The sequence below is a fragment of the Camponotus floridanus genome, unplaced genomic scaffold, assembly GCF_003227725.1.
Source record: "Camponotus floridanus strain SB8 unplaced genomic scaffold, Cflo_v7.5 scaffold66, whole genome shotgun sequence".
Taxonomy (NCBI): Eukaryota; Metazoa; Arthropoda; class Insecta; order Hymenoptera; family Formicidae; genus Camponotus; species Camponotus floridanus.
Genome location: NW_020229834.1, coordinates 359,959 through 383,840, shown reverse-complemented (window position 1 = coordinate 383,840; position 23,882 = coordinate 359,959). Strand labels below are relative to the sequence as shown.

Sequence of the window (23,882 nt, the reverse complement as noted above, 5' to 3'; positions counted from 1 at the left end):
TCGGGCACCGTCGGCGAATCTCGGGCTCGGCTCGCGGTCGTGTCCCTCGGCCGTGTTCCTGCGCCGTGTATGAATCTCTCGCGTTTAGTTTAGTGTCTAGCACGCAGGTTACGGTCCGACCGACGGGCCGGGATTAAATCGCACGACGTGCGCGTTATCGCGACAAGTGTCAAGACGGCTCGGTTCAGAGCGGTGAATACGCGATCGAGAGGGTGACATAAACGAATAACGCGCGCGAGACGTTCAAGGGGAGTGACACGCGACGTGGTGCGTGGTGCGCCCGCCCGTACGCACGGTGTCGAGAACGCGCGACCGCACGCACGCACGCATACAGACACACGCACGCACGCACATATATACGTACATACATACATAACACGTATCCACATAAAAATATATTTATATATACACATATACATAATATATACACATATATATATACACGTACATACGCATACATATACACGCTCGCACACGTACGAGAGCAAGGAAGGAGGAGACCGCCGACGGTTTCTCCCGTCCCACGGCGCCAATTTAATGGATCCGACCATCGGTTGGTACCAACCGGAGCAGTACGGCCCCGCAAAGAACCTGTGGATGCACATCTGGGAGGTCGAGAAGGGCATCGACGTACTGACCCTGCGTAACGACGCGAACACCGCGATGGGCGTGCGGCTGCAGCAGGACTTTCTCGCGCTGGACACGAGCCCGGCGGCGGCGGCCGCGACCGCGGCCGGCACCGCGCCGTCATCCACCACCGGCATCGCCGGCACCAACGCCGGCTTAGGCCTCGGTAATAGCAACGCAAGCAGCAATAGCAATAACGGCAGCGGCAACAACAACGGCAATGCAAACGGCGGCAATGTCAGCAACGGTAACAACGGCCGCGCCACCGTTCATGGCAATGCCGGTAACTGCGAGCAGCATCGCGTACCCCACAACGCCTGCAACAATTACTACAATCCGTCGCGCAGGAAAAGCGATAACCGTGCCAGCACCTACGGCATGAATTACAATTACGAGGCCCTCGTGGGCGAGTACGGGGGCTGTCCCTGGCGCGTGCCGAACAAGCACTACTCCAGGGGAGTGATCGGGTGAGTAGTCCCGCGTAGCGTCCTGCCTTCCGCGGGCGATAGTCGCCACGCGGCCCATATGGCCGTTTAGTTAGGTTAGGTCGCGTTGTATGGAACATCTCTCGACGCGACGCGACGCTCGAGGACGATGTTCGACGTTAAACAAGACGAGGGTCATCTCGGTTGAAAACGAAATTTGGGATATGATTGGAATGTATGTTGGAATTTTTGTGGGATTTAATTTTATTTTTGCCGCACCTGAGAGGCTTCCCCCGATACGATGCCGTGCATCTCTGCGTTCGTACGCCAATACTATGTATTTACAAATAAAGCCACATATAGCTACAAAAAGTTTGAAGTTATATTTCGTTATAATTCGTTGGCCTGTAAAAAAAATTGTAAACATGTTTTATATTGGGATGTACAATTCAAGGGACGCGTTGGGAATTATAATCTGAAGGACGAGGTGAGAGAGTATAAGATAATACTCGACGGAAATTTCAAACGATATTTAGAGAATTATAGAATATAGAATTTTGCACTTGTTATGTTTTTATATTTACAAACAAATATTTAAAACATTGCTCCTTTGTAAACTTATCGAATCAATATATTTGAGGGAAATATTTAAATATAATAAGAGTATATATTATGTTAGATGTAACTTAATTTTAAATCTTTTTAATAGATATATAGATAATTATAATTTTATTTTAATCTCTTGCATATTATTTTTATATACGCATCATCTTGTGTAATTTATATATATTCAAAGTGTATATACTAAGAATAATTATACTAACAATGAAATAGAAAAGGACATCTTACAAATATTTTAAAACCGATGTAAAAAACACTGTACAATGAATATAATGATGTATTTTGTTTAGATTACACGAGGAAATAGAAGATTTTTTTGCATACATGTGTCCCTCGCACGAAGAGCACGTTTTAAGAATAAGAGTTGTAAAGAGAATAGAACAAGTAATTTATGATCTCTGGCCAAACTCTAAAGTCGAAGTATTTGGCAGTTTTCGCACTGGTTTATATTTGCCTACAAGGTATGGTAATACCTATCTAGATATTTAGATTCATAATTCATTAATTCATACAATATATCTAAAATATTGAAGAAAATATAATTGCATGTAATAAGAATCATTATATATCAACAAAATATATAGATAATACATTTTGTTTTTTGCTATTACAGTGACATAGATTTGGTAGTAATAGGAATGTGGACAAATCTTCCATTACGTACTTTGGAACGTGCTTTACTAGATCAAAATATTGCTGAGCCATCATCTATTAAAGTCTTGGACAAAGCCAGTGTGCCGATCGTCAAGCTAACCGACAAAGAAAGCGAGATTAAAGTAGACATCAGTTTTAACATGAACAATGGCGTCAAGTCTGCGGACTTGATAAACTCTTTTAAGAAGCGATATCCAGTGCTAGAGAAGCTAGTCATGGTGTTGAAGCAATTTTTATTACAGAGAGATCTTAATGAAGTGTTTACCGGTGGTATATCCTCCTATAGTTTAATACTCATGACCATTAGTTTTTTACAAGTGAGTATAATCATTGTAACAAGTTAGAATCATAATTAGCTAATTGAAGTGAAAATTAATTATTGAATCAAATTCTTTTAATTCAGCTACATCCAAGACAAAATGCTTATTGTTCAAATGCCAATCTGGGAGTATTGTTGATTGAATTTTTAGAATTATATGGTAGAAAGTTCAACTATGTTAAGACTGGCATTCGTGTAAAGGATGGTGGTACTTACATATCTAAAGAAGAGGTCTAATAATTTTTTATATTTACAGTAGCAAGAATTTTATATATTAATATAGAAGCGTTTCACTAATTTACATATTTATTAACAGGTTCAACGAGATATGATAGATGGCCATCGACCATCCTTACTATGTATAGAAGATCCACTAACACCCGGAAATGATATTGGCCGTAGTAGTTACGGCGCTTTGTATGTAAAAGATGCATTTGATTGGGCCTATTTTGTTCTTTCTCAAGCAGTCAGTCCTTTAAATATCTTAATCAATGACGCCAGTAAAGTAAGGTAATCTATAACTTGTAATTCTATTGTGTTTTTTTATGTTCTTCTTTATTTATCAAAGATTGTAACAAACGATATGCTTTTATTATATGCAGCATTCTAGGAAGAATAATTCGTGTGACTGACGAAGTAATAGATTATCGTAGATGGATCAAAGAAACATTCCAGGTACCTGTAAATGAAGGAGATTCTCTGTCAAGCTCAACTGGTTCTGATGCATCTACTCTTTCAGCTCCTGCTAGTGATACGGTAAATATCATAAGAATGATAGATAATATATAGATAGATGGTAGATATCCTAAGAAAGATATATTTATTTAGTCTTTTATTGTATCATTATCGATACTTCTGTTCACATTTCTTGTATCTTGTTTATTTTCCTTTAATATTAACTTTATTTTACATTTCTCATATATATATATATATGGAAAATAAAATTGTATAGCTCAAAGTGTAATTATCAGATGTGTGGCAATAAGATTGTTCTTAATCTGAAATTACTAATTTTGTCTAAGGATTCTGAATGCAGTCGTGGCAATTCTCCAAACACTGGCGGGAAAAATGATAATGATAAAAACAAAGATAGGCACATTTATAATAGTCAGCAAATTCATTCTTATCCGGGAAAGAAAACATTCAAGGCAATCACTCATGGTACGACATTTAAATGACTATATTTGCTATATGTGTATATTTTAAAATTGTTGCAACAAATTTTTAACGATATTATTAAATGAATAATATAACATGTTAATTTATTTTGCTCTCGTGTTATCTGATTGATATTTTTCTTTTGCAGCCCATCAGCAGCAAAATTTCAGCAAAAGCAATTATCACATCAACAATAATGTAGCTGGTCAAAACAAGATCAAGCACACACTTCACAATAATGGAAACAATAATAACAATAACAACAATAATACTAGTCACAGTCCGAGTTCGAGGCCAAATTTAAGGAAGAGTAAGAAGCAATGTACGATGCAGCGTGGAACCGGTGATTGTGTACGGTGATGAAACGTACATGATAATTTTGAACATTACTTCCGTCACTTAAGTAGCGAGCTCAATATCATAACTGTGTGATAGAAAGACAGCGATTAACGTCGATTATATAACAACCGAATCATCATCTAACACGATTCTCTTCTTCTCTCGTTTATTATTTTCAAATGTATAGGAGGGCACAAAGAAAAAACATTTATAGTTCTAAGAGAACTTACAATTTGGAAATTTTACAATTCTTGTACAGGACAAGAACGCCCAAGCAGAAAATGACTATACATATATACATATATATACATATTTGTTTTTTTTCCCCAGTTTACCAGAATCATATTTTTCTGTCTGTACGCAAAAAATTTATGTACCAAAGACGTACAGAATTTCTAATCGCGATTCCAGATAGAGTCCATTTATATACTTCACTTTTATTGTACAGGCTATACCTGAGTAATATTTTATCAATTATTGTTTATCAAAAATCAGAAAATTATTACCATCGTCAAATAGCAATTGCGTGTTCAGCCATGATGAGTAATATATCAATATATTTATATAGTGTATGAATGGGGGGTATACACATATACATACACACACGCATATAAGTTGTTCTCTCGAGAACTTTAATAGACAAAACTATGAAACACACTAATAGTGACAACAAAAACTTAGTTTTCTATACGGAACTATATTCTTATAACAAGAGGGTGACAGCAAATTTGTGGTGATATTGGGACTTATCTAATGTACATATTGTAATATATATATATATCGTCAAAGAGATAAAAAAGTAAGTCTAAGAGTTACCTATTATAAATATATAATCTTTGTTTTTTCTTTTTTTTTTAACTTATAAATGTCTAAAATAATGTTTGTTACATGGTTTTACTAAAAATTCGCAGATGAAACCATATCTATTTGAAAATGTACCTTTGTTTTTCTGTATTTTTTTTTTACTAAACATAAACTAAGTGCTTTGTTGCAAAGATTTTGGTATATTTTTCAGATTTTAATAAAATTACAGGTTCATGTGCGTGCACGCGCTAATAGAGTACGATGGTATAAAAAGGAAAGAAAATTTTGAATAAAAATATTTTTTAAAAATAGCTTATTATCTCGAGACAAAAATACATACAACATATACACATACAACGTGATGACAACGCTTCGAATCTTTTCGCAATCTATTTCGTAGCAACAATTCCTTTTTTCCTGCGAATTTGCTTTATCTATCTTCTTTTGTACAGAAATACTAATTTCTTAATGTTCATAATTCTTAACATCTCTTCAACAATGACGTATTATTTTTATATCAGATAATTAAAACACACGTTTACATTATGCAAAGGGAAAAACGAAGAATCTGATATTTATGAATCTTATATTGCATTTCATGAAACTTATGTATATGACAATACGCAAAAAGGCCTTGATATTACTTAAAAGCTCCGTATATTACGTTCGTCGATCATGGTAGACGTAGTTCATTATTGAATATTACATTCCGTTGACGCAATAACTAAGAGGACAGAAAATAGAGTATTTACTGCAACAAATCTCTTTAATAATGTCAGATTAAAATTCTTTCTGGTACAGCTGCATTTTTGTATGTTAAACGATTTTTAATGTGCGATTCAAAGATGATTCCTAAATTCTTTAGTTTAGTTACATAAATTGAGGATATTTAGCTTCAAATTTTTTTTAAATTATATAATACCTAGTATTTTTTCGTGTATATTGTTTAACTTAAAGAACTCTTTCGTATATAATATTGTATGCTGTGATTGAATTTAATAATTAAATTGTCAATTGCTTAAAGATATATATAAATATATATAAATATATAATTTAAATGTTACTGTAAAGCATTATATAGCCATACTACATTTTTAAAACTATGTAAACTATTATTATTATCGCTTAGTGATCCTCAGCAAGTTACGTGTTTTTTATAAATATCAGAATTTCGTAATCACACACATTGAAAGTTTGATAACGAAATCACTTCGTAATCACTCATATTTATCGAATTTTCCCGAGCGATTATTGGAATTTCTGTAAAAAAGCAAAAAAAAGAAGAAAATGAAAATGAAAAAAAAAAAGAGTTTAATAAATATGAATGATGCCGATGTCTGATCTTAATTATTTCTTGTCATTTGTATACTTTTCAGGAAAGCGATTTTACCTCATAGAGTTATTATTTAAAAGCAGTTAAATAGTTTATAAAAACTTCTCGATAGCAATATGAATCTCTATAATAATCTTCATATTTTCCAAAAATTTTGATAATCGTGTATATTTATATTCATGCGAGTATATATTTTTAAATAAGCAATATATAATGTAACGCTGTAACGCGATCAGTAAGCTTTACCTTTGTAGAATTGTACTGTCGTCTCACAACCGTTACATTGAAATTGTAAAAAAAAATATCTAAATGGATTACACTCTAATAGTTCGTAACTGTGTAATTACGAACTTTTGAAAGTACGGGCATTTAATGCCTGTTGCCTATGTTTTTTTTCTTTTTTTTTTTTCTATAAAAACTTGCATGAGGAGAAAGGAAAGTGAGATAGCGATTACGTAATTTAAACATTGTCAATCTGGCAGCGACTTGTACTTATAATTAGCTGTATTTGTAAGTTTGTATACATATAATAATCTAAAACGAAAAATGTGTGAAAAATGTACAGAAATGAAATAAATCTTACTTACCTTTTTCTTCAACCAAGTTCGACATATTCCCCACAGTAGCTAAAATATATATTTCATACAATTTTTAATGTACTAATTTATGTTTATACATTTCATATATACACTTAATATGTTGATATTTTAAACTATATAAGTATATTTCAATATCAATGGCGCTCTAATGTAACCATATGGCATTTTATTGAAATTTTGCCACTTGTACATATATACAAGCGTCCATGGAAAGAACTGTACATAATGAGACTAAATTATTTAAGAATAGATAATTTATTTTCGAGCAAGGGGTCCTTCGATCGGATTCATGTCAAGCTTCTTCATACGATCTAATTGTGCTAGTCGGCGTTCTAGCGAGAATGTTTCTGGCATTTCTGGATAGGCTGGATAGAAAGAGAAAAAATATGTTAAATCAAGATTTCTCAAAGTGAATTGAGTCACATAAAAATAGAAACATACCAAATATCTTGAAATATATGTATAGCCATACGCCAGCGCTTATAACTATGAAACTTAATCCAAGAATGCCTTTCCATTCTCCTGTCGGTGCATCGATTTCGCTGAACGTTTGGCGAAAACTAGCACGATACAGAGCTTTCTTTTCTTCAATAGATAGTTTCTTCCAGTCTCCCTTCTCTTTCTCTCTCAGAGCCTGATATGGCAATTTAACAATCGTAATCAAATAATGATATATAAAATATGATTTCACTATTATCTTCTTTTCTTACCATGATATCAGAGGTATTTTCCTTCCAACGTACTGCAGGACAGGGAAAATCTGTTCTGTCTAAGTAACTAGGTTCGCCATTAAATCCATAGCCAACCACATCCCTGTTCCCAATCCTATCCACTGTCATTAGTCCACATCTTTGTATTTGGATAACAGATCGCAAGTGATTTGCAAATAGTCTACCTGCCATTATTTACTGAAAAGTGTTGAAATTATACATTTAGGCAAGACTTTATATACAAGAAACATACAGTATTTTTTTCTACAATTTTACATATACAAATTTTTTTCAAATCATTTTTCCAATTTCATTCTCAATACCTTGCCAAATACATACATGCAAACACACACACATATACATATATATATATATATATATATATATATATATATATATATATATAATTTTACTAGTGGTCTTTTATTACAAATTAATTATTTATCATGTAATATGAAAGTAAACGCAAAATGTTTGTCTTGATTTTGAACTAATAATCTTTCTTAAGAAACGTCAATATTCAGGAGTATCTTATATCTCCGAAATTACATATAATTGTATGTGCAAGTGCAAATGTTACCTAACTGATGATAATAAGATAGTCGAGAACCGAGAAATAGAAATCGCGCATAAAAAAATCACGCGCAAAGAAATGACTCGAGTTACATAATTAGGACAATATCACGATTTCGATCGACGATGTCACCTGAAAAAACTGCGAATTAAGACACTTACTGTCTGCAAAGACACTTCGCGCAGGATAAGGTAAAATGGCCTAGAATAGCAGGTTAGCACTAGATGTCAAGTGCGTTCAGGAATGCAACGTTCGTGAGTTGCTTCGCACATTGAAAGGATTTTTGATTGATCAGAGAATTATAGGACAATCTTTTATCATCACTTTGAATAATATAGGTGAATAAACATCAAATAAATGATGAAAAATGATAAATATGAGAGATAAGAAATTCAAAAATATATTCTGCTCAAATGAAGTATGACTGCCGTTACACTTTAAATTTTGCAAACGGAGCTTGATAAAAAAATAGAGCACACGCTCGGTTTATCTAGTAACATTGGCTGCGTTCAGTAAGAAAAGCTGCTTTACAACTATTGTAAAATTCGTGAATCTGATTGGTGCATGCTTTTAGATTCAGTTAAAATTAAAAGTATACACCAATCAGGCTCATGAATTTTACATAGTTGCAAAGCAGCTTTTTCTGCTGAATGCAGCCATTCATGATACAAACAGGCATACCATTGCACAAAATGGCGGTAGCATAAGTGGCGATTTATTAATCGTAAATGATTCTAAAAAGAAAAGAGTTTTCGCGAAATAAAGAAATATCAAATTAATTATATTAAAAGAAATTAATTACATACCATAAAAATATTTAATAAATTTAATTAAGCAATAATTTAAACAATAAAATAAGAATTAAAATAAGCGCATTAATAATATAAAAAAATTATTATTCAACAAACATTAAAAACTTTAGGTATTACATTGTATATAAATATATATATATATATAAACTTTTTTTAAATCTATTACTAGACATTACAAAGCGGCGCATTATATAGCAATATGCTAATATGAACTATTTTGAACAACGTTCTTAACAAGGATCTTCTGAAATTTTTAAATGAGAACCTTAGAAGAAGACGAGAGGGAGAAGCAGAAGTCACGAAGAAAAAGGAAAAACGAAGCAGAAAAATAACAAAACAATTAAACACATATAATATCGCATAATACATGTATGTCTTTTTCAGAATTGATAAAAATGTACCTTTTTTTAAATTAGAATTTATAAATTGCATATAAGCACTAATATATTACAAATTTTTACAAAATAGAAATTTTTATTTGTTATTTTATTAATAATAATGTTTGCTAAATAAGTGTTTTATATTTATATACATATACATAGGTAAACTAAATATAAAATATTTCAATAATTATATATATATATATACATAACTAATATTCGTAGCCATATTGCGCGAGAATTTACAAGAATGTATGGTAACACTGCATGACTAGTAATGTATCTGCAGTGACAACTATACGAGTATAGTGAAAAGATCAGTTGAAGAGATGTAATTAATGTGGTTTGATATTTCGTTCCTTATTCAGAAAAACATTTTCGGGAATGAAGTAATAATTTTGTTTAGATCTCGAAAAGTATATACCGGTGATAATGTGATGGCGATATATGTTTCGAGATTCTTTAGCGAATTCCATATTGCCGGTTACAAGGAGACCCGTATATAAGAACAGTGCTTGATGTAAGATTTTCATTCATACGACATAGCAACATTCTGATAGGATATTTCTGAAACATTGACGCTGCGAAAACGAAAAAAGTACGCAAAGATGCTGTTCGATTAGCCGTAGATTGAATTTCTGCTTCAGTAATGTAAAGAATCAGAGTATATTCCTTGTACTGTGATAGAGAACACACTGTAGTAATCTGGCAAGATAATACTGTGTATACTGTTAAATCTCAGCTAGATTTAGGATCTCGCTGTGGCATCTCCGTAGATGAAGATGAGTGGAGATATGTTTGACGGAAAAGATTATCCGACTCAGTGGGCACTCAATCCCACTGCCTATCAAAACATGAGTAATGATCAAGGTAATTTTTGACAATAGATACGTTTATAAATCTTGATACATTGTGAAGTTCAGTAATGTAAATAATTGTGTATAAATTATTTACTGGTAATGTTAATGTTTGTCTGGAAACAGTGGATTGGGCAGCTTTGGCACAACAGTGGATAAAAATGAAAGAGACAGTTGTACCACCAGCACCGCCGCCACCAACTATAAATCCTATATATTCTGCAAATGATGGCAGCGGTGAGGCACCAATGGATATGGATACCAAAGATGACGAAGTACCTCCAGCACCGCCTGCACCAACCATCAGTGGATCTGGTAGGAGAAGAAGCATGATTTTGTATTTAAGAGACAGCATATAGACAAGAATTGACAGTGTAAGATATCATTTTCTCTCATACAACATTGTGACAATATGAATAGAAACTTGGACTCAATGGAATCAGTGGGGTCACTGGAACACTTCAGCATCTGGAACAGGAAGCTGGGAATGGAGTGGTGTACCACCACCTGGTGTTACTATAGGTCCTGATGGCAAACCAATCGGACTTCCAACTATGCCAGTTATACCACCTGCACCGACAATATCTACCACTACAGATTTTAATGCGCCTCCTCCTGCTGCACCATCGTTGTATTCATACAACTCGTCACTGTCGCCTGCACAATCATACAATCAGGTATAACTAAAAACAGAATAAAAAGAATTTATAACTAATAAACTTGTAAAGAGAGTAATAAAGTTATGAAATTCTTCCCGATTATCTCCTCATACAAATTCATGCTGTTAATGTTCAATGATTTTAAATATTCAGATAATAAATTATTTTAGATATATATATGTATATATGATTGTTTCAAATGATAAATTTGTTTTCAAAAATTCTACTGTTCTATCATAAGTAACTATTGTGTAATAGTCATATTCTTTCTATTTAATTGTCTAAACAATAATATATAGTTTTCTGAATATTTTCATCAAAAGAAAGCTACAAAGGTTTTAAGTCATTTCTCAATTAAATCGTATTACATACTTCTTTTTCAGGTTACTAATTATTGGTCTGGAGATGCACCTAACACAATGACATCACAGCCGCCTCCTTTTATGAAGGGTATGAGGCATCCAAATAGAACACCTCATATGAGAGTAATGGATCCGGTCCGATGTCGAGATGATAGGGAAAAAACACCGGAAGAGGATACTACTACAACTATAGGTAAAAAATTTTAGAAAGTATAATAACGACAATTCTCTTGTCACAGTTCGTATGAGTTTTCTAGTTGGCAATTATGGATTAGATAATTTAACTGCTATAACTTGCTATTAATCTGTTCTGCATAGATGCTGCAAAACGGAGACAGTTACCTGCATGGATTCGAGAAGGATTGGAGAAAATGGAGAAGGAAAAACAAAAAGCTGTAGAAAGAGAGCGGCTAGAGATCTTAAGGAAGCAAGAGTTGGAGGCTCGCAAGCAAGCAGAGGATGAAGCGCGTGCAGTGCTCAATCCTAGCAAGAGTAAATTTGTAAGTTTTAATCATGTTACACTAGAATTTTAAATAAATAGAGAAGCAGCAGTGGACTTTCATTACCACTCACAGCGCCATATAGGGGCCCTTTTAGCATCATAGCTCTAATGGAACATTGCAAATTGTAAATATGTTCAGTCAATGTGGGGATAACTTAAGATTTATGCTGATTACAACATATATTGCAATTTATATATTTATATATGTATTTTTTTAAACAAATATAGCAATTGAATGCTTCTGATAATAAAAATAATGATAATCATTATATTGATAATAATATTAATCATTAATCAAATTCCAGTTGCAAATAACGAGTAGCAGGATGTCATCTACTTTTCAAAATTAACATGGCTGCTTGAATCGGATGGAGAAAGAACTATGAATTAAAAATCGCGACTACTTTTCTATTAATCTAAAATTTTTTCTGAATGTTCTTCATGTTATACATTTTCCAAACAACTCGGTCTCGATTTATATGACTGAAAATTACATATCGCCGCTGCTTTTTCTTTCACGATTTTCAGGACTCCGATTCGGAGAAGGAGACCGAACAGGATTTTGATGTAGCGAGTAACATGCGTGGGCAACAATCTATAGATAAGAGCTATGATCGTACCCCGGATATCATTGTTCGGCCGCGAAAGTCACGATTCAGAGATGCTGATTCACCAGAATCTCACGCGGACGCTGATGAGAGTCCAACCGCCACGACTAGCGCACTTCCAGCAGTCGCACAAAAACGATCTTTAGATGAAATCTTCCAAGATGTGGTAAGCGGAAAATGGCATTCAAAGTTAAATCGTTGAATTAATCAAGATCAAAATCAACTAAAATACAAGTTAATCCGATGGCGAATATTCTTAATTTATTATGTAATCAATTTTATCACAATACGTGAAATAATTTGTGTCTTTCGTTTATTACAGATGTTGAAAGTAAGACGATCGCTGACGGAAATACTTTTGGAGGTAACGAACGAAGAGATTGCCACGGTATGCAGAGAGGTTTGGAGCCGCGCACGTGCCAAAGGTACCCCAGATACACACGATAGAACTAACCAATTGAATTTTCGCCAAGCTGCGACGAAGCTGTGCGATTGTATATATAATATAAAGTTGAAAGAAAGCATTAAACAAAGATTCATTAATGCATAGACTTAATTATTCGGCAATTTCAGGACATCCTGCTTTTTTTGGTTTTCAGGGATTTGCGTTTAGCATAAGGCATATCTCTCACTTTCTCACGTTTTAATCACGTAATCGTTTCATATTACGTGCCGTAGATTTTAGAAATTTCTCTTTTTTACGTGCCGGCATTTTTATGCCTGACAATCATTTCGCGCGACACATCTCCTTAGGAGATAAAAAGACTCTAATATTATATATTTATTTATACTGTAGTATAAACAAAGTGTTTTCAGAATCTATAATCGAAATTTTATGTAATCAGAATTTGTTTTAACAAAAATACCTAGATGTTATATTTAGTTAGTAATATTTAATAGAATAATAAGAGATTCTCTCATATACCCATTTAAAAGAATAATAAGAGAATCTCATACCCATTTTTACGTCATGGGCATTTTATCGTTTAGTTTTTATACATTTCAAGGCACTTGACTTGACACTTGGCTGATCCGAGATTTTTTTATAAATATTTCTAACTTCTTCGTTTCGAGTTTTATGCGGATCTCATTTCCTATTTTCCGACGATAATCTGCATATATTAAATCGCGATGTCGATCAATTTTCTCGCGTAAAGATTGATATAATTTGTTGACTTTTGTAAGTGTGGAATAATGCTAAAGATTTCTTAAGGTACATGAAAGGAAGCGAAGGGACGAAGGAATGGTTCGGTCCCTCCCCTTGCGAAAATGAGCCAATAAAGAGTCATTCAATATTATCGGGGTCATTTATCCGTGCAATAGCACTTTTAGCTTTGGTTACTAAATGCGTGTGTATTGTAAGTCCCCGCAGGAGAGACCCCCGTCGCATCCCTCAACAACACGGCCCCTCTTGCTCAGATCACTCGCAAGCTCGGTGAGTACAACACTTGATATAACACACGGCGATATCCTTAAGGAACGGCCTAAAAAAATGACGCAAGTAATTTGTTGAGAGAAAAAAAGAAAAAAAAAACATGTATCAATGCGTGAATGTATTCAATATTAATTTGGCCGTTTCGTTCGTAGAGATTTATTGCCACAACCGAGAGAAAAATTTCTCTCTCTTTCTCTCTTCCTCTATCTCTATTTCTTTCGTTCTTCCTCAAGGTATTCCTTGATGAAAGTAATGGCTGCAAAAATTAATCAAAGTCTCAAGTTTTTTGTATGTTTTTTTTTTCTTTTTTTCACACCCATTCCGATTTCGAAAAACATTATATCGCACGTACCGGACGGATGTAATTTCGATCTTTCATCTGTTGTAGGTCTGGGCATCTATGGTGACAGTAACAGCGAATCCGAGGAAGAGCAAAGCGAACATGCACAGATTCATGATGACGACAGTGACGAGGAGCTGAAAGTAAGTGAATCTTGCAAACAAATTTCTCGAATAAATAATTTAAATTAATGATTTTATTTTATTCTAAAACGAATTCCAATTTCATAGGAGACATTGAGACGTCGACAGCAGGCGTTTCGCAAGACGGAGGAGGAAATCGAGGCGCGTCTCGCTGAGGAGGAGGAAAGGGAGGAGCAACGTAATTACGAGGAGCAAAACAGTAGACAACAAGAAAATCATACCGGTAATACTAGCTGCCGGGAGTCAGGTATGTTTCGACAAATAACACAACCGTATGTGGCCTGCGCAATTTAATGTAACTCCCTGACGTCATACTTTAGTTGATGAAAAAGAAACGATAAATAATCAAAGAGAAGCGTCCGAAACTTTATCGAGCGGCGGGCAAAGTCCACAAACGGCGGCGCTACAGAACGCACCAACGGCCGACGGCCATCAGCAAGCGACGAAAGCGGGCAGCACCGTATCGGGATCGGCCGACTCCGAGTCGAGCAGCACCGAATCCACGAGCAGCTTGTCCGAATCGAGCCGCGAGTCTGCCAAGAAACACGACAAAGCGCGCAAAACGAGTAAACAGCTGCAGTCGCAGTCGCAGCAACGCGAGCAGCAACAGCAGCAGGAGCAGCGTAGTTATCACCAGCGGCGACGAAAATCCAAGAGCAGGAGCAAGTCGCGAAGCCGCAGACGCTCCACCAGGTCGTCGCGCTCGTCCGAACGCGTGGCGCACAAACGGCGTTCGCGCTCGAGATCGGCCAAGTCGCGCAAGAACTATCGTTCGCGATCCTCGCGTTCCTCCAGTGATCATAGATCCAAGAAGCGTCGCACGCGATCGCGCGATCGAAAACGCGCGAGATCGCGCTCGCGAAGCTATCGACGTTCCAGGTCGGCGTCTCCCGACGATCGCAAGAAGTGGTCGTCGCGATCGCGTTCCCGTAAGAGGAAATCCCGCTCGCGTTCCAGAGACAGGCGAAGGAACAGTCGATCGCGCAGCAAATCGTCGCGCGTAACGGCGAAGCGAAGAGGATCGCGCTCAAGATCGCGTGGAGGCGGCAGGGAGAGATCGCGTACTCGCTCGAGGGATCGCAGGCGATCGAGGTCATATGTTTCCAGGAGAAGTCGACGACGGAGCAGTCGATCCAGATCGCGGGATCGAAATAGAAAGTCGCGATCTAAATCACGACAGTCGAGCCATCGCGATGGTAAGAAGTCGTCACATCGATACAGGAATTGAGCCTGATCTGCTCTCCTAGCCCAAGGTTGTATGAATGTTCATTCTGATTTTAGCTTTAACAGAGAATAATATGAAAACCAAAGTAATATATTCTGTTTTTAATAAGAGTTTGTCACTTATATATTTTGTGTAGACTAACCGACAATTGCTCTCGGGAATTTTTCCTCTTTCTTTCCCGTTTCTTTTTTTCATCGCATCATCGCGCACTGGGCTCTGTATTGATTCATTGGAATGTTTGTGATATTTCTCATGGATTTTCTTATGTATTATAATATCGAGACGCGCGATAGTTATAATTATACTTTATATATATATAAATATACTTTATATATATAATCGATATGGAAGCGTAGTGCGCTTAATTGCAATCTACTATTTGCATATAAAGAAGTTTTTTTTTCTTTTTATTTGCTTCTTTCTATTGATGGATATTTATTTTCTTTGTAATAACGCGACACATAATTAAGAAGATTGATTGAAATTTATATGTAGTCTCGTTTCTTCTTTGTAAAAAAATTTTAAACTGATGAAAAAATTTATTATATTATTAAAACAATTATAAAATACATGATAATATGTTACAAAAAGAAAAATAGAAGAACAGTGAAATTTGCTCAATAATTTTTGAAAATCTAGTGATGAAGATCTAGCAATTAAAATAACAGAATTACTCCAGTCTAAAGATTTTCTATATGTAGCTATGTTATAAGAGATTTATTATTAGATTAGTTGTAAGAAATAAAAATAGCATACATACACACATACATGCGCGCAAAAGACGATTCGAGAGTGGAATAATCAAAATGCATTTAAAATATGACAAATATTTTGCACACATATATTCATTTGAATATCTTCAAGATGACAAGTTGAAGTAAACTAAGGCAATAAAATAATCAACTCAAATATAGTTTTTATTGCATAAAAGATTTCAAGTAAATATTTTATTATTAAATATTTTATTATTAATACAATATGATATTTATATATAAAGAAATGTTTTATTATTAATTGATAAACGCATATTTTGCTCCATTTATTATCAAAACATTTAAGGTTCAAATTTCTTCCTTTATTTCAAGCATTTCTCATTGATACATATTTTGACATAGAACTAGTCAAGTAAGGCTTTCTGCATTACATTTAAACGCGAATATATATAATTAAAATATATAATAAATTGATTACGGGCAATTTTCCCGTAGCAAGATGATGTAGTAATATATGAAAAAAAAAAACAGCGTGCGCGCGCAATTTATCACACTTTCGTTAATAAATGAAAACTGATCATTCCCTGAGAATTAATTAAATAAAAATATAAAAAGTCTTTAAAATACATATAAATAATAGCACAGTTGCGAATGCATATTTCTTTTGACAAGGAAATTAAAAAAGAATATGCCATTTGTATAGAGTAACTATTAAATAAATATTAAATTGTTTAATATAACTATTAAACAATGATTTGTTTTTTCAATGAATGCAATTATTTGTGCGAGAATCTGATAAATTAAAGGATTTTTAATCATATCTAATATTTTAATCATCTTTTGATACTTGATTAAAAAACCTGTAATTTATTAGAAATATCTTTAATATAGTGAATGCTATTTTTGATATTAATAAATAAAATTCACATTAAATTTTGCTGATAGAACAACCGCGAATACGGACATATGTGCATATAGACTTTTATTTATATTTAAAAATAGTTATTATATTTAATATATATGAGCGTTAATTATATTATACATAGTGTGTCGAAAAGCACTCTAATGACATGAGATTTGTATTCAATTGAAATGAGAAATATATTTGATTTCTGATAAAAAAAAGAAGAAACGTCTTTTTAACATAAATTCTAAAGAATATTGTTCTAAAAGTAATGTGACTTGCACAATATATTGTAGACTGAATGTGCGTTAGGATGTTAACACGAATCCTAGAAATTTTATTTTGTTTCAGCATCTTCCACACTGGCTTCCTTGAATCGGCTTCAACGTTTCACTATGATTCAGTTCGTCAACATATAGCCACTATTGTGGTACAGTTACAATTTTTGAATATATCACATTAAATTTTCTCTCAAAAATAGTGTATTATAAATACGTATGATATATAATAAATAGCAATACTTGAGGTATATGGTATTAAATTTGTCTCTAAAATATTATCTTATTAATATATATGACTATGTACATCTTTCCTTCCTAAAAAGGAAGAAATCTCGCTCAAATATATATGAATAATATTCGAACGAACGCGAATATATCAAGATTTATATATGAAAGTCGCGCGAAATAAAATTGGCAATGTATAATCAACTAAAGTAATTGCATTTTTTTCGATGTAATTCCATTAAAGACTGTTATTTGCTCAACGAAATAAGAGTCTAAAAATACTGATTGTCGTTGTATATTGAACGGAAACAATGATGATCCTCATTACTAATCAAGTAATAAAGTGTCCTTCCTTCCTTCAAAAAAATATTTCGGTTTTTTCCTTCGATCTTTTCCTTTTTGGATTCCTTGTTCTTTGTACAATATAAAAAAGGAAGATCAGACGCCTAAAGAGACGACAAAATTCTATCGTCTATATAGTTTCAGTTTCATAGGTAGTTGAGATCATTTCATTATTAATCAATGATGGGCCATCTACAAGATCGTAAATCGGACATGTAATCGATAGAAATCGCTATAAATTTTGAGAATTTTATTTCGCGTCTTACCTTCATGGAATTGAATTCATTTTTTCAATCAGATGATTGTAAGCGAGATCTCGTATGTTTTTACCGTACACGAAATCGAAATGACTCAATGGTTTTACCATAACTGTATACTTCTCTACATTCGGTAACTTTTTACTCAATATCGCAACGTCCTAAAATAATAACGTTACAATCAAATATGACATTGAGGTTTGATGATATTCCAATGATAATTATTTTCTATATGCATTTCTAATGGCAAATTAATTAATGACATGTCTAATTACATTCGGAGCAGCCAGAACATCGCTCAGGCCGTTGAACAATATCACCGGTGTTGTAATCCTTTCTATGGGATATTCTGGCGGTACGAATTGTCTGTATACTAGCATATTCTTTATAATACCGTGATCATAAGGCTGAAAATGACCTGTAAGAGGAAAGTAATTTTTTTATGAGGACACAAGCCGTTTTATTGCGAAGTTATGCGGAAAACCTGTTTTTATGCAATGTATTTTGCAATAAAATCCAATTGCAGAATTAATACCTGGATTTTGAGCACACATCGCATAATGAATTAATTGCTTGAATGAACATCCTGCCGGCGCAAATTGTAAATATTCCACTAGATGCATCTGAAAATATGTAACATTGCAAAATCTATCGTAAATCGCAAATGTCGGAATTACATTTACTCGGACGATACAATATTATACGACGATAGCTTACATGATCCACTTCACCGTGACTAAAACCTCCGATCATGGAAATAACGAACGCACAAATAGGTTCAGTTATAAGGCCTTCTCGACAAAAAGTATATGTTATTGTTTTCTCCATTTCCGAATTTGACAACAATTCGAAAAATCCACTAAACTTATAAAATATCTGCCAAATTGGACAAATGATGAAATTAACATGGACTATAAAATATATTTCGCACAATTTATATTATTTTTTTAAATAAATTTCTTTAGAAAATGTACAGTAAACATATTTTATAGTAATTTTTTCGTAACGAGAAAATAAATTCATTTATAAGTATGTGTAAAGATTTTTCACTTTATTTCGTTTTTATGTAAAAAATAATTATATAATAATAATAATTATAATCTCTTCATATATGTGAAATAAAATACATATTGAAAGAGATCGGTTTGTATTAATTATTTACATTTCTTTAAGTTCTCAAATTTCAGAATGTCTAATACATAAGACTTATTATTCTTACTTTGAAAAAATTTCCGAGGACACTTAGAGGTTTTAATAAGCCGCCCAGGTGTCCCATGTAAGCTACGGGAGCCAAAGCTAACATCAGTTTGATCTTTCTGTTATATTCCGGCTTGAGAGACGCTAGAACCCAGAATTGCGTTGTTCCTTGAGAGAAGCCTATATAAAACAGCTGTTTTTCGCCGGTTTGATTTAATATGTAGTCTATCATAGCGGGTAAATCATAAATACCCATCTCGTGCCAACTAGATAGAATATTAATATTCATAAAAGTAATCATTATTAAAAATTATTTACGAACTTAAAGAACTTCAAATATATTTGCCGAATCGTATTCGCATTCTTAGCACTACGTAAATAAAGTAAATATTGAATTTTAACGTTAAATTTATCGAAGAACGTGAAAGACAATATATTTTGAACTTCGATACCTGAAATCCCAAAATTGACGACTTTCTAAGGAAAGTGTCGTGTGATTTTTCGAATTCGTCGTCCCACGGGAGTTACCGAGCCATACATCGTAACCATCATCAGACAACAGATAAGCTAACGATAAAATAATTTTAAGAATAATTTTTTAATCAATGCGTCCGATGTGTTTATCCTTAAATTTAAAAAACTTATTGATTTTTTTATACCGATTGATCGATTCCGACCCGTTATCACCCAATCCATCGAACAACCCAGCAATCCGTGCATGATTAACACTACTCGTCGATTTTGTGTAGTTTTGTTCAAATTGTTAGGTGGTATTCGATGTACAGCTAATATATATCCATCCCCAGTTGTTACATGATGAAGTTCAAATGGATAGCCGCTCTGTTTCACGAAATCTTCCTAGAAAACGCACTGGATTTACTGATATATAATCTATGATATATAATATATTGACAAGCTAAATTTATTATTTTGACATTAAGAGAATAATGAAAATTCCGCAAATTTATGAACAATTTGTCACGTTATTGAATGATTTTTATAATTTCCGGCTCGGAAAAAATGTTCTCTTGTAAATGATGATAATATAGTGGTAATTTTTTAAAAAAAAAAAGAAAGAAACTAAATTATTTTTCGAGATTCCACTTACGACATATAAATTGGGATCTATCCGCGGCGGGAATATTTGGCGTGTGCGAATCAGACCATTTGTTATAACGATGAATCCGTAGCATAACAACGAGACGAAACACCAATGTGCAGTCATTATCTTGATAGTCTCTTGACAGTCTATCGATAGTTTTGTGTAGTATGCACTTTATACTATTATAAACGTATCATTAAACTATAATATAAACTATTATAAACATATCATTCGCGCGCAACGATTGACGATGTATCGTGAACAGACGAAAATCTATTTAAATAGTAAACGGGCTAACTTTTTCTTTTTAAATATTGTGTGTATCTGTCTTGCCCCAATAAACACATAATATTGTAGCAACATTACTGTAATGTTGTAATTTTGCCGCAACATTGTAATATTGTCGCAATAGTGCTGTAATATTCTGTATTTGCTGGGGCGTGTGATAAATATATTATATAATTAACATAATGTATGCGAGTACACATAAATATCCGCGTAGGATTTAGAATTTCAATCTATGAGCAGTAAACGAAATAAATAATGTCCCCCTTTCAATTGTATATAATCTTCGTTTTCTCATTCTCATTCGTCTTCTCATACAATATCGAAAATTTCAAGGATATCACGATTAAACAAAATTTTAATCATACTTGCTTCCATGAATAGTGACGGTTGACTGATTTCGAAATTTATGATTGCGAATAGTTACAACATAATTAATATATGTATCCTATTTCAAGTATAGATCTACAAATTATTCACAAAATAACATTCTTTACATAATCAAAATTAAATATTTCAGAATATAAATTTCGTTTCTTTTGAAAAAAATACAATGTCTCACACATAGCATGCATATCCAAAATACATCTTTGGGCGATTGGACATCTTCAGGATGTCCTGTGATTGTCTTTTGGACATAGATACTATGAGATAATATATTGTAACACCCATACACATACACACACACACACACACACACACACACACACATAATTAATTACAATTTTATATGTGTATATATATATATATATATATATATATATATATATATAAATATATATATATATATAAAATAAAAAATTCAAATAAATGGAATGTAATTCCTAAAATAATAAACACTTGTTATTTAATTCAAAATACAGCTCTATGTAAAATGTCAATATTTTTTTAAACTCTCGTAATCTTTCCCGCACTATTTATCCTATCCTTTTTCTCTTCTTGAAGAGAATATAATACACTTGAATTGCGAAACAAGACTAAAGTTCGGATAAATTGATTTCTTCTATGGCAACGAGTCATTTCCGTAAAGCTCTCCCTTCTTTTTTTTAACTCCTATCATTGTTAGTCTTTTGTCGCTCACGTATTCGAGGCCGCAATTGTTTTCATTAATGACACGAATTTCCTAAGGTTGAAAATGATATCGAGATGCAAGTAGCAGCTTCGAGCACGTGACGAATGCGCATAACTTTCGATTATAGTAATCCGTATTTCATACTCACACAGATTACAGATTTGTAAAAAATTTCTTGCGGGTCTTCTCGTCTTTCAAGATAATTCTACAAGATTAATTATATCCAATTCGCGATTAAAATTTGTTATTATTTTGGGTAGATTCCAGATATGTCATGCGACATCCAACATTCATAACTTTGACATTTCCACGATAAGTATAAAAAATACAGTGAATGATTAAATGTAAAAAATTTGCGTTACATGTATGCTATATTTGGACACTGTACAAAATCAATTATTGTTTAATCTTGTTTTATATATTCGCCTTTCATTTTTGCATTAATCTATTTTTCTATAATTCTATTTTTAGCCTGAAAAAGAAACTAAAATTTTTTTTTCAATATATGCAAGATTATTGCATTCTGATAAAAGTTCAGATTTTTGTCAATCATCTTTATGTAAAAACAGAGATTTTAAACTACAACAGAATATTTTGCAAAATATACGTAAAGTCTTGCAATTATTTTTATATAAGAACAGAGTATTCAAACTGCTACAGAATAATCAACAAAATAAATATAAATTATTTCATTTTTTTCGAGAAAATCCAAGCGAAGATCTTGTCAAATGTAAGCTATCAAACTATCAAATAGATATTTGCAAATTAATATTTATAATTTAAAATAGATATAGTATTTAAATTATGCTGTTTATATTAACAAAGTTTGCTTTCAGCGATAAATAAATTTCTTCCCCTTTTCAGTCCATTTTCGATCTAATAATTGATAAAATTTCTAGTATCTATAAAATTCGCTTATAGCAACGAAATTAGTTTCGATCCTTATTTGAGTTCGCAGCCAATAAGCATTCTTCAATAGCCAGTTGTTTCATTATTAAGAGCGAAGTTTTCAAACATTACGAGAGGTATTTTAATACTGTATATCTACGATATAAATATTTATATTAGTCCATGACCTAAATCCCCTTCTTAAAACGATTGCAACTACAATAAAAAGTCAAGAAATTGTCACGGTAAATGTAAATGTTAGATTTGCATATATAGGTCGAATTCAATAGTTTGAAATGTCTATTGTTTCGCTCTCAAATAAAAAAGAATTTAAATAGCATAAGCTCTTTATTCCAAAGGATGAATGTGTAAGGATGAGTGGTGAATTGAAAAAGAAAGATGCTCGGAAAGTATAAAGCGTACATAGTCAATTAGTCTTATCTAATTATTAGACGTATCTTTGCATTTGGCATACATTTGTTGTAACCGGAATCATATGTGCATCTAACGTCTTTATAGAATGTACACTCCATCATCTCATTTTTAAGCATAGAGAATACACGTATATACATATATATCATCGTCATTACACATACAACACGTTTGAGAAAAGCGGCAAAGATTCCATTTTTCCTCTAGTTTTTAAATAATTCTATAAAGATAACTACTTTCTGAGAATGTGTTTTACGACTTAGTTCATATAAACAATAAAGTTGAAAATAATTTCAAAATTAGATATAACAATTACACGACATATCTGTGAACACATATACCACAATGTGATATAACGCTATCAATAAAATTGCTTAGTTTATGATATTATACTTTTAATATTGATGTATTATGTACAACCTATATATGTAAATATAGGATGTCTATTATCATGGTCCACACGATTTTATGATAATCTGAAAAAAAAATTGTAAAACAAAACAAACATGGATCAATTATAAACAATTATAGACATAATTTTAGAGACAAAATTTTGTTGCATGCAAACTATAATTTATGATAAAGATTTATGAAGAAGATTTATGATAAAATATAAAAAATCTTTCTTCTCCATAAAATGTTCAAGATTATCTTTATTTTGTTTCTTCATTTTAAGCTGCATTTTTCTCTCTACAAAA

At 32.9% G+C, this 23,882-nt stretch overlaps 4 protein-coding genes across 7 annotated transcripts; 2 read left to right on the top strand and 2 right to left on the bottom strand.

Moving 5' to 3' along the window:
- Window positions 1-462: 462 nt before the first annotated feature.
- On the top strand, window positions 463-5,930 carry LOC105257162 (non-canonical poly(A) RNA polymerase PAPD5). The gene is made up of 9 exons (XM_020029337.2): window positions 463-1,094; window positions 1,964-2,134; window positions 2,287-2,644; window positions 2,731-2,877; window positions 2,963-3,156; window positions 3,249-3,402; window positions 3,669-3,807; window positions 3,953-4,942; window positions 5,177-5,930. Exons 1-8 carry the CDS (start codon window positions 538-540, stop codon window positions 4,162-4,164), a joined length of 1,932 nt encoding a protein of 643 aa, XP_019884896.1. The 5' UTR covers window positions 463-537; the 3' UTR covers window positions 4,165-4,942; window positions 5,177-5,930.
- Window positions 5,931-7,001: 1,071 nt separating this feature from the next.
- Window positions 7,002-8,428, bottom strand: LOC105257159. 2 transcript variants are annotated; one of them, XM_011267606.3, is made up of 4 exons: window positions 8,325-8,428; window positions 7,590-7,787; window positions 7,321-7,513; window positions 7,002-7,244 (listed from the first exon to the last, which is right to left on the bottom strand). In XM_011267606.3, exons 2-4 carry the CDS (start codon window positions 7,779-7,781, stop codon window positions 7,135-7,137), a joined length of 495 nt encoding a protein of 164 aa, XP_011265908.1. In that variant the 5' UTR covers window positions 7,782-7,787; window positions 8,325-8,428; the 3' UTR covers window positions 7,002-7,134. The 2 variants fall into 2 exon arrangements, with proteins under 2 accessions (XP_011265908.1, XP_011265909.1); XM_011267607.3 differs by having other exon boundaries at window positions 8,170-8,378.
- Window positions 8,429-9,632: 1,204 nt separating this feature from the next.
- Window positions 9,633-17,632, top strand: LOC105257161 (arginine/serine-rich protein PNISR). Its single transcript, XM_011267608.3, has 12 exons — window positions 9,633-10,225; window positions 10,339-10,527; window positions 10,633-10,889; window positions 11,255-11,426; window positions 11,552-11,733; window positions 12,264-12,509; window positions 12,666-12,768; window positions 13,707-13,778; window positions 14,167-14,261; window positions 14,349-14,508; window positions 14,582-15,514; window positions 17,455-17,632. Exons 1-11 carry the CDS (start codon window positions 10,132-10,134, stop codon window positions 15,487-15,489), a joined length of 2,478 nt encoding a protein of 825 aa, XP_011265910.1. The 5' UTR covers window positions 9,633-10,131; the 3' UTR covers window positions 15,490-15,514; window positions 17,455-17,632.
- A 245-nt stretch (window positions 17,633-17,877) lies between these two features.
- LOC105257158 (lipase 3) lies at window positions 17,878-22,284 on the bottom strand. Of its 3 annotated transcripts, none has more exons than XM_025413372.1 (10): window positions 21,654-22,284; window positions 20,514-20,686; window positions 20,065-20,263; window positions 19,858-19,972; window positions 19,428-19,671; window positions 18,926-19,084; window positions 18,744-18,831; window positions 18,484-18,626; window positions 18,218-18,369; window positions 17,878-18,143 (listed from the first exon to the last, which is right to left on the bottom strand). In XM_025413372.1, exons 2-9 carry the CDS (start codon window positions 20,628-20,630, stop codon window positions 18,220-18,222), a joined length of 1,215 nt encoding a protein of 404 aa, XP_025269157.1. In that variant the 5' UTR covers window positions 20,631-20,686; window positions 21,654-22,284; the 3' UTR covers window positions 17,878-18,143; window positions 18,218-18,219. The 3 variants fall into 3 exon arrangements, with proteins under 3 accessions (XP_025269157.1, XP_025269158.1, XP_011265903.2); XM_025413373.1 differs by having other exon boundaries at window positions 20,514-20,653; XM_011267601.3 differs by lacking the exon at window positions 21,654-22,284 and adding an exon at window positions 21,633-21,651 and having other exon boundaries at window positions 20,514-20,708.
- Between the last annotated feature and the right edge of the window lie 1,598 nt (window positions 22,285-23,882).

Bases quoted from the DNA above. Each gene is read 5' to 3' on its own strand.
- LOC105257162 (XM_020029337.2), top strand. From the start codon at position 538: ATGGATCCGACCATCGGTTGGTACCAACCGGAGCAGTACGGCCCCGCA. The intron at 2,135-2,286 runs GTATGGTAATAC...TTGCTATTACAG, and splicing joins GGTTTATATTTGCCTACAAG to TGACATAGATTTGGTAGTAA. The intron at 3,157-3,248 runs GTAATCTATAAC...TATTATATGCAG, and splicing joins AATGACGCCAGTAAAGTAAG to CATTCTAGGAAGAATAATTC.
- LOC105257159 (XM_011267606.3), bottom strand. From the start codon at position 7,781: ATGGCAGGTAGACTATTTGCAAATCACTTGCGATCTGTTATCCAAATA. The intron at 7,514-7,589 runs GTAAGAAAAGAA...TTGCCATATCAG, and splicing joins AAAATACCTCTGATATCATG to GCTCTGAGAGAGAAAGAGAA. The intron at 7,245-7,320 runs GTATGTTTCTAT...CTTTCTATCCAG, and splicing joins CATATATTTCAAGATATTTG to CCTATCCAGAAATGCCAGAA.
- LOC105257161 (XM_011267608.3), top strand. From the start codon at position 10,132: ATGAAGATGAGTGGAGATATGTTTGACGGAAAAGATTATCCGACTCAG. The intron at 11,734-12,263 runs GTAAGTTTTAAT...CACGATTTTCAG, and splicing joins ATCCTAGCAAGAGTAAATTT to GACTCCGATTCGGAGAAGGA. The intron at 12,510-12,665 runs GTAAGCGGAAAA...CGTTTATTACAG, and splicing joins ATGAAATCTTCCAAGATGTG to ATGTTGAAAGTAAGACGATC.
- LOC105257158 (XM_025413372.1), bottom strand. From the start codon at position 20,630: ATGACTGCACATTGGTGTTTCGTCTCGTTGTTATGCTACGGATTCATC. The intron at 19,973-20,064 runs GTATAAAAAAAT...TTTTATCGTTAG, and splicing joins GGGTCGGAATCGATCAATCG to CTTATCTGTTGTCTGATGAT. The intron at 18,832-18,925 runs GTAAGCTATCGT...ACATATTTTCAG, and splicing joins GTCACGGTGAAGTGGATCAT to ATGCATCTAGTGGAATATTT.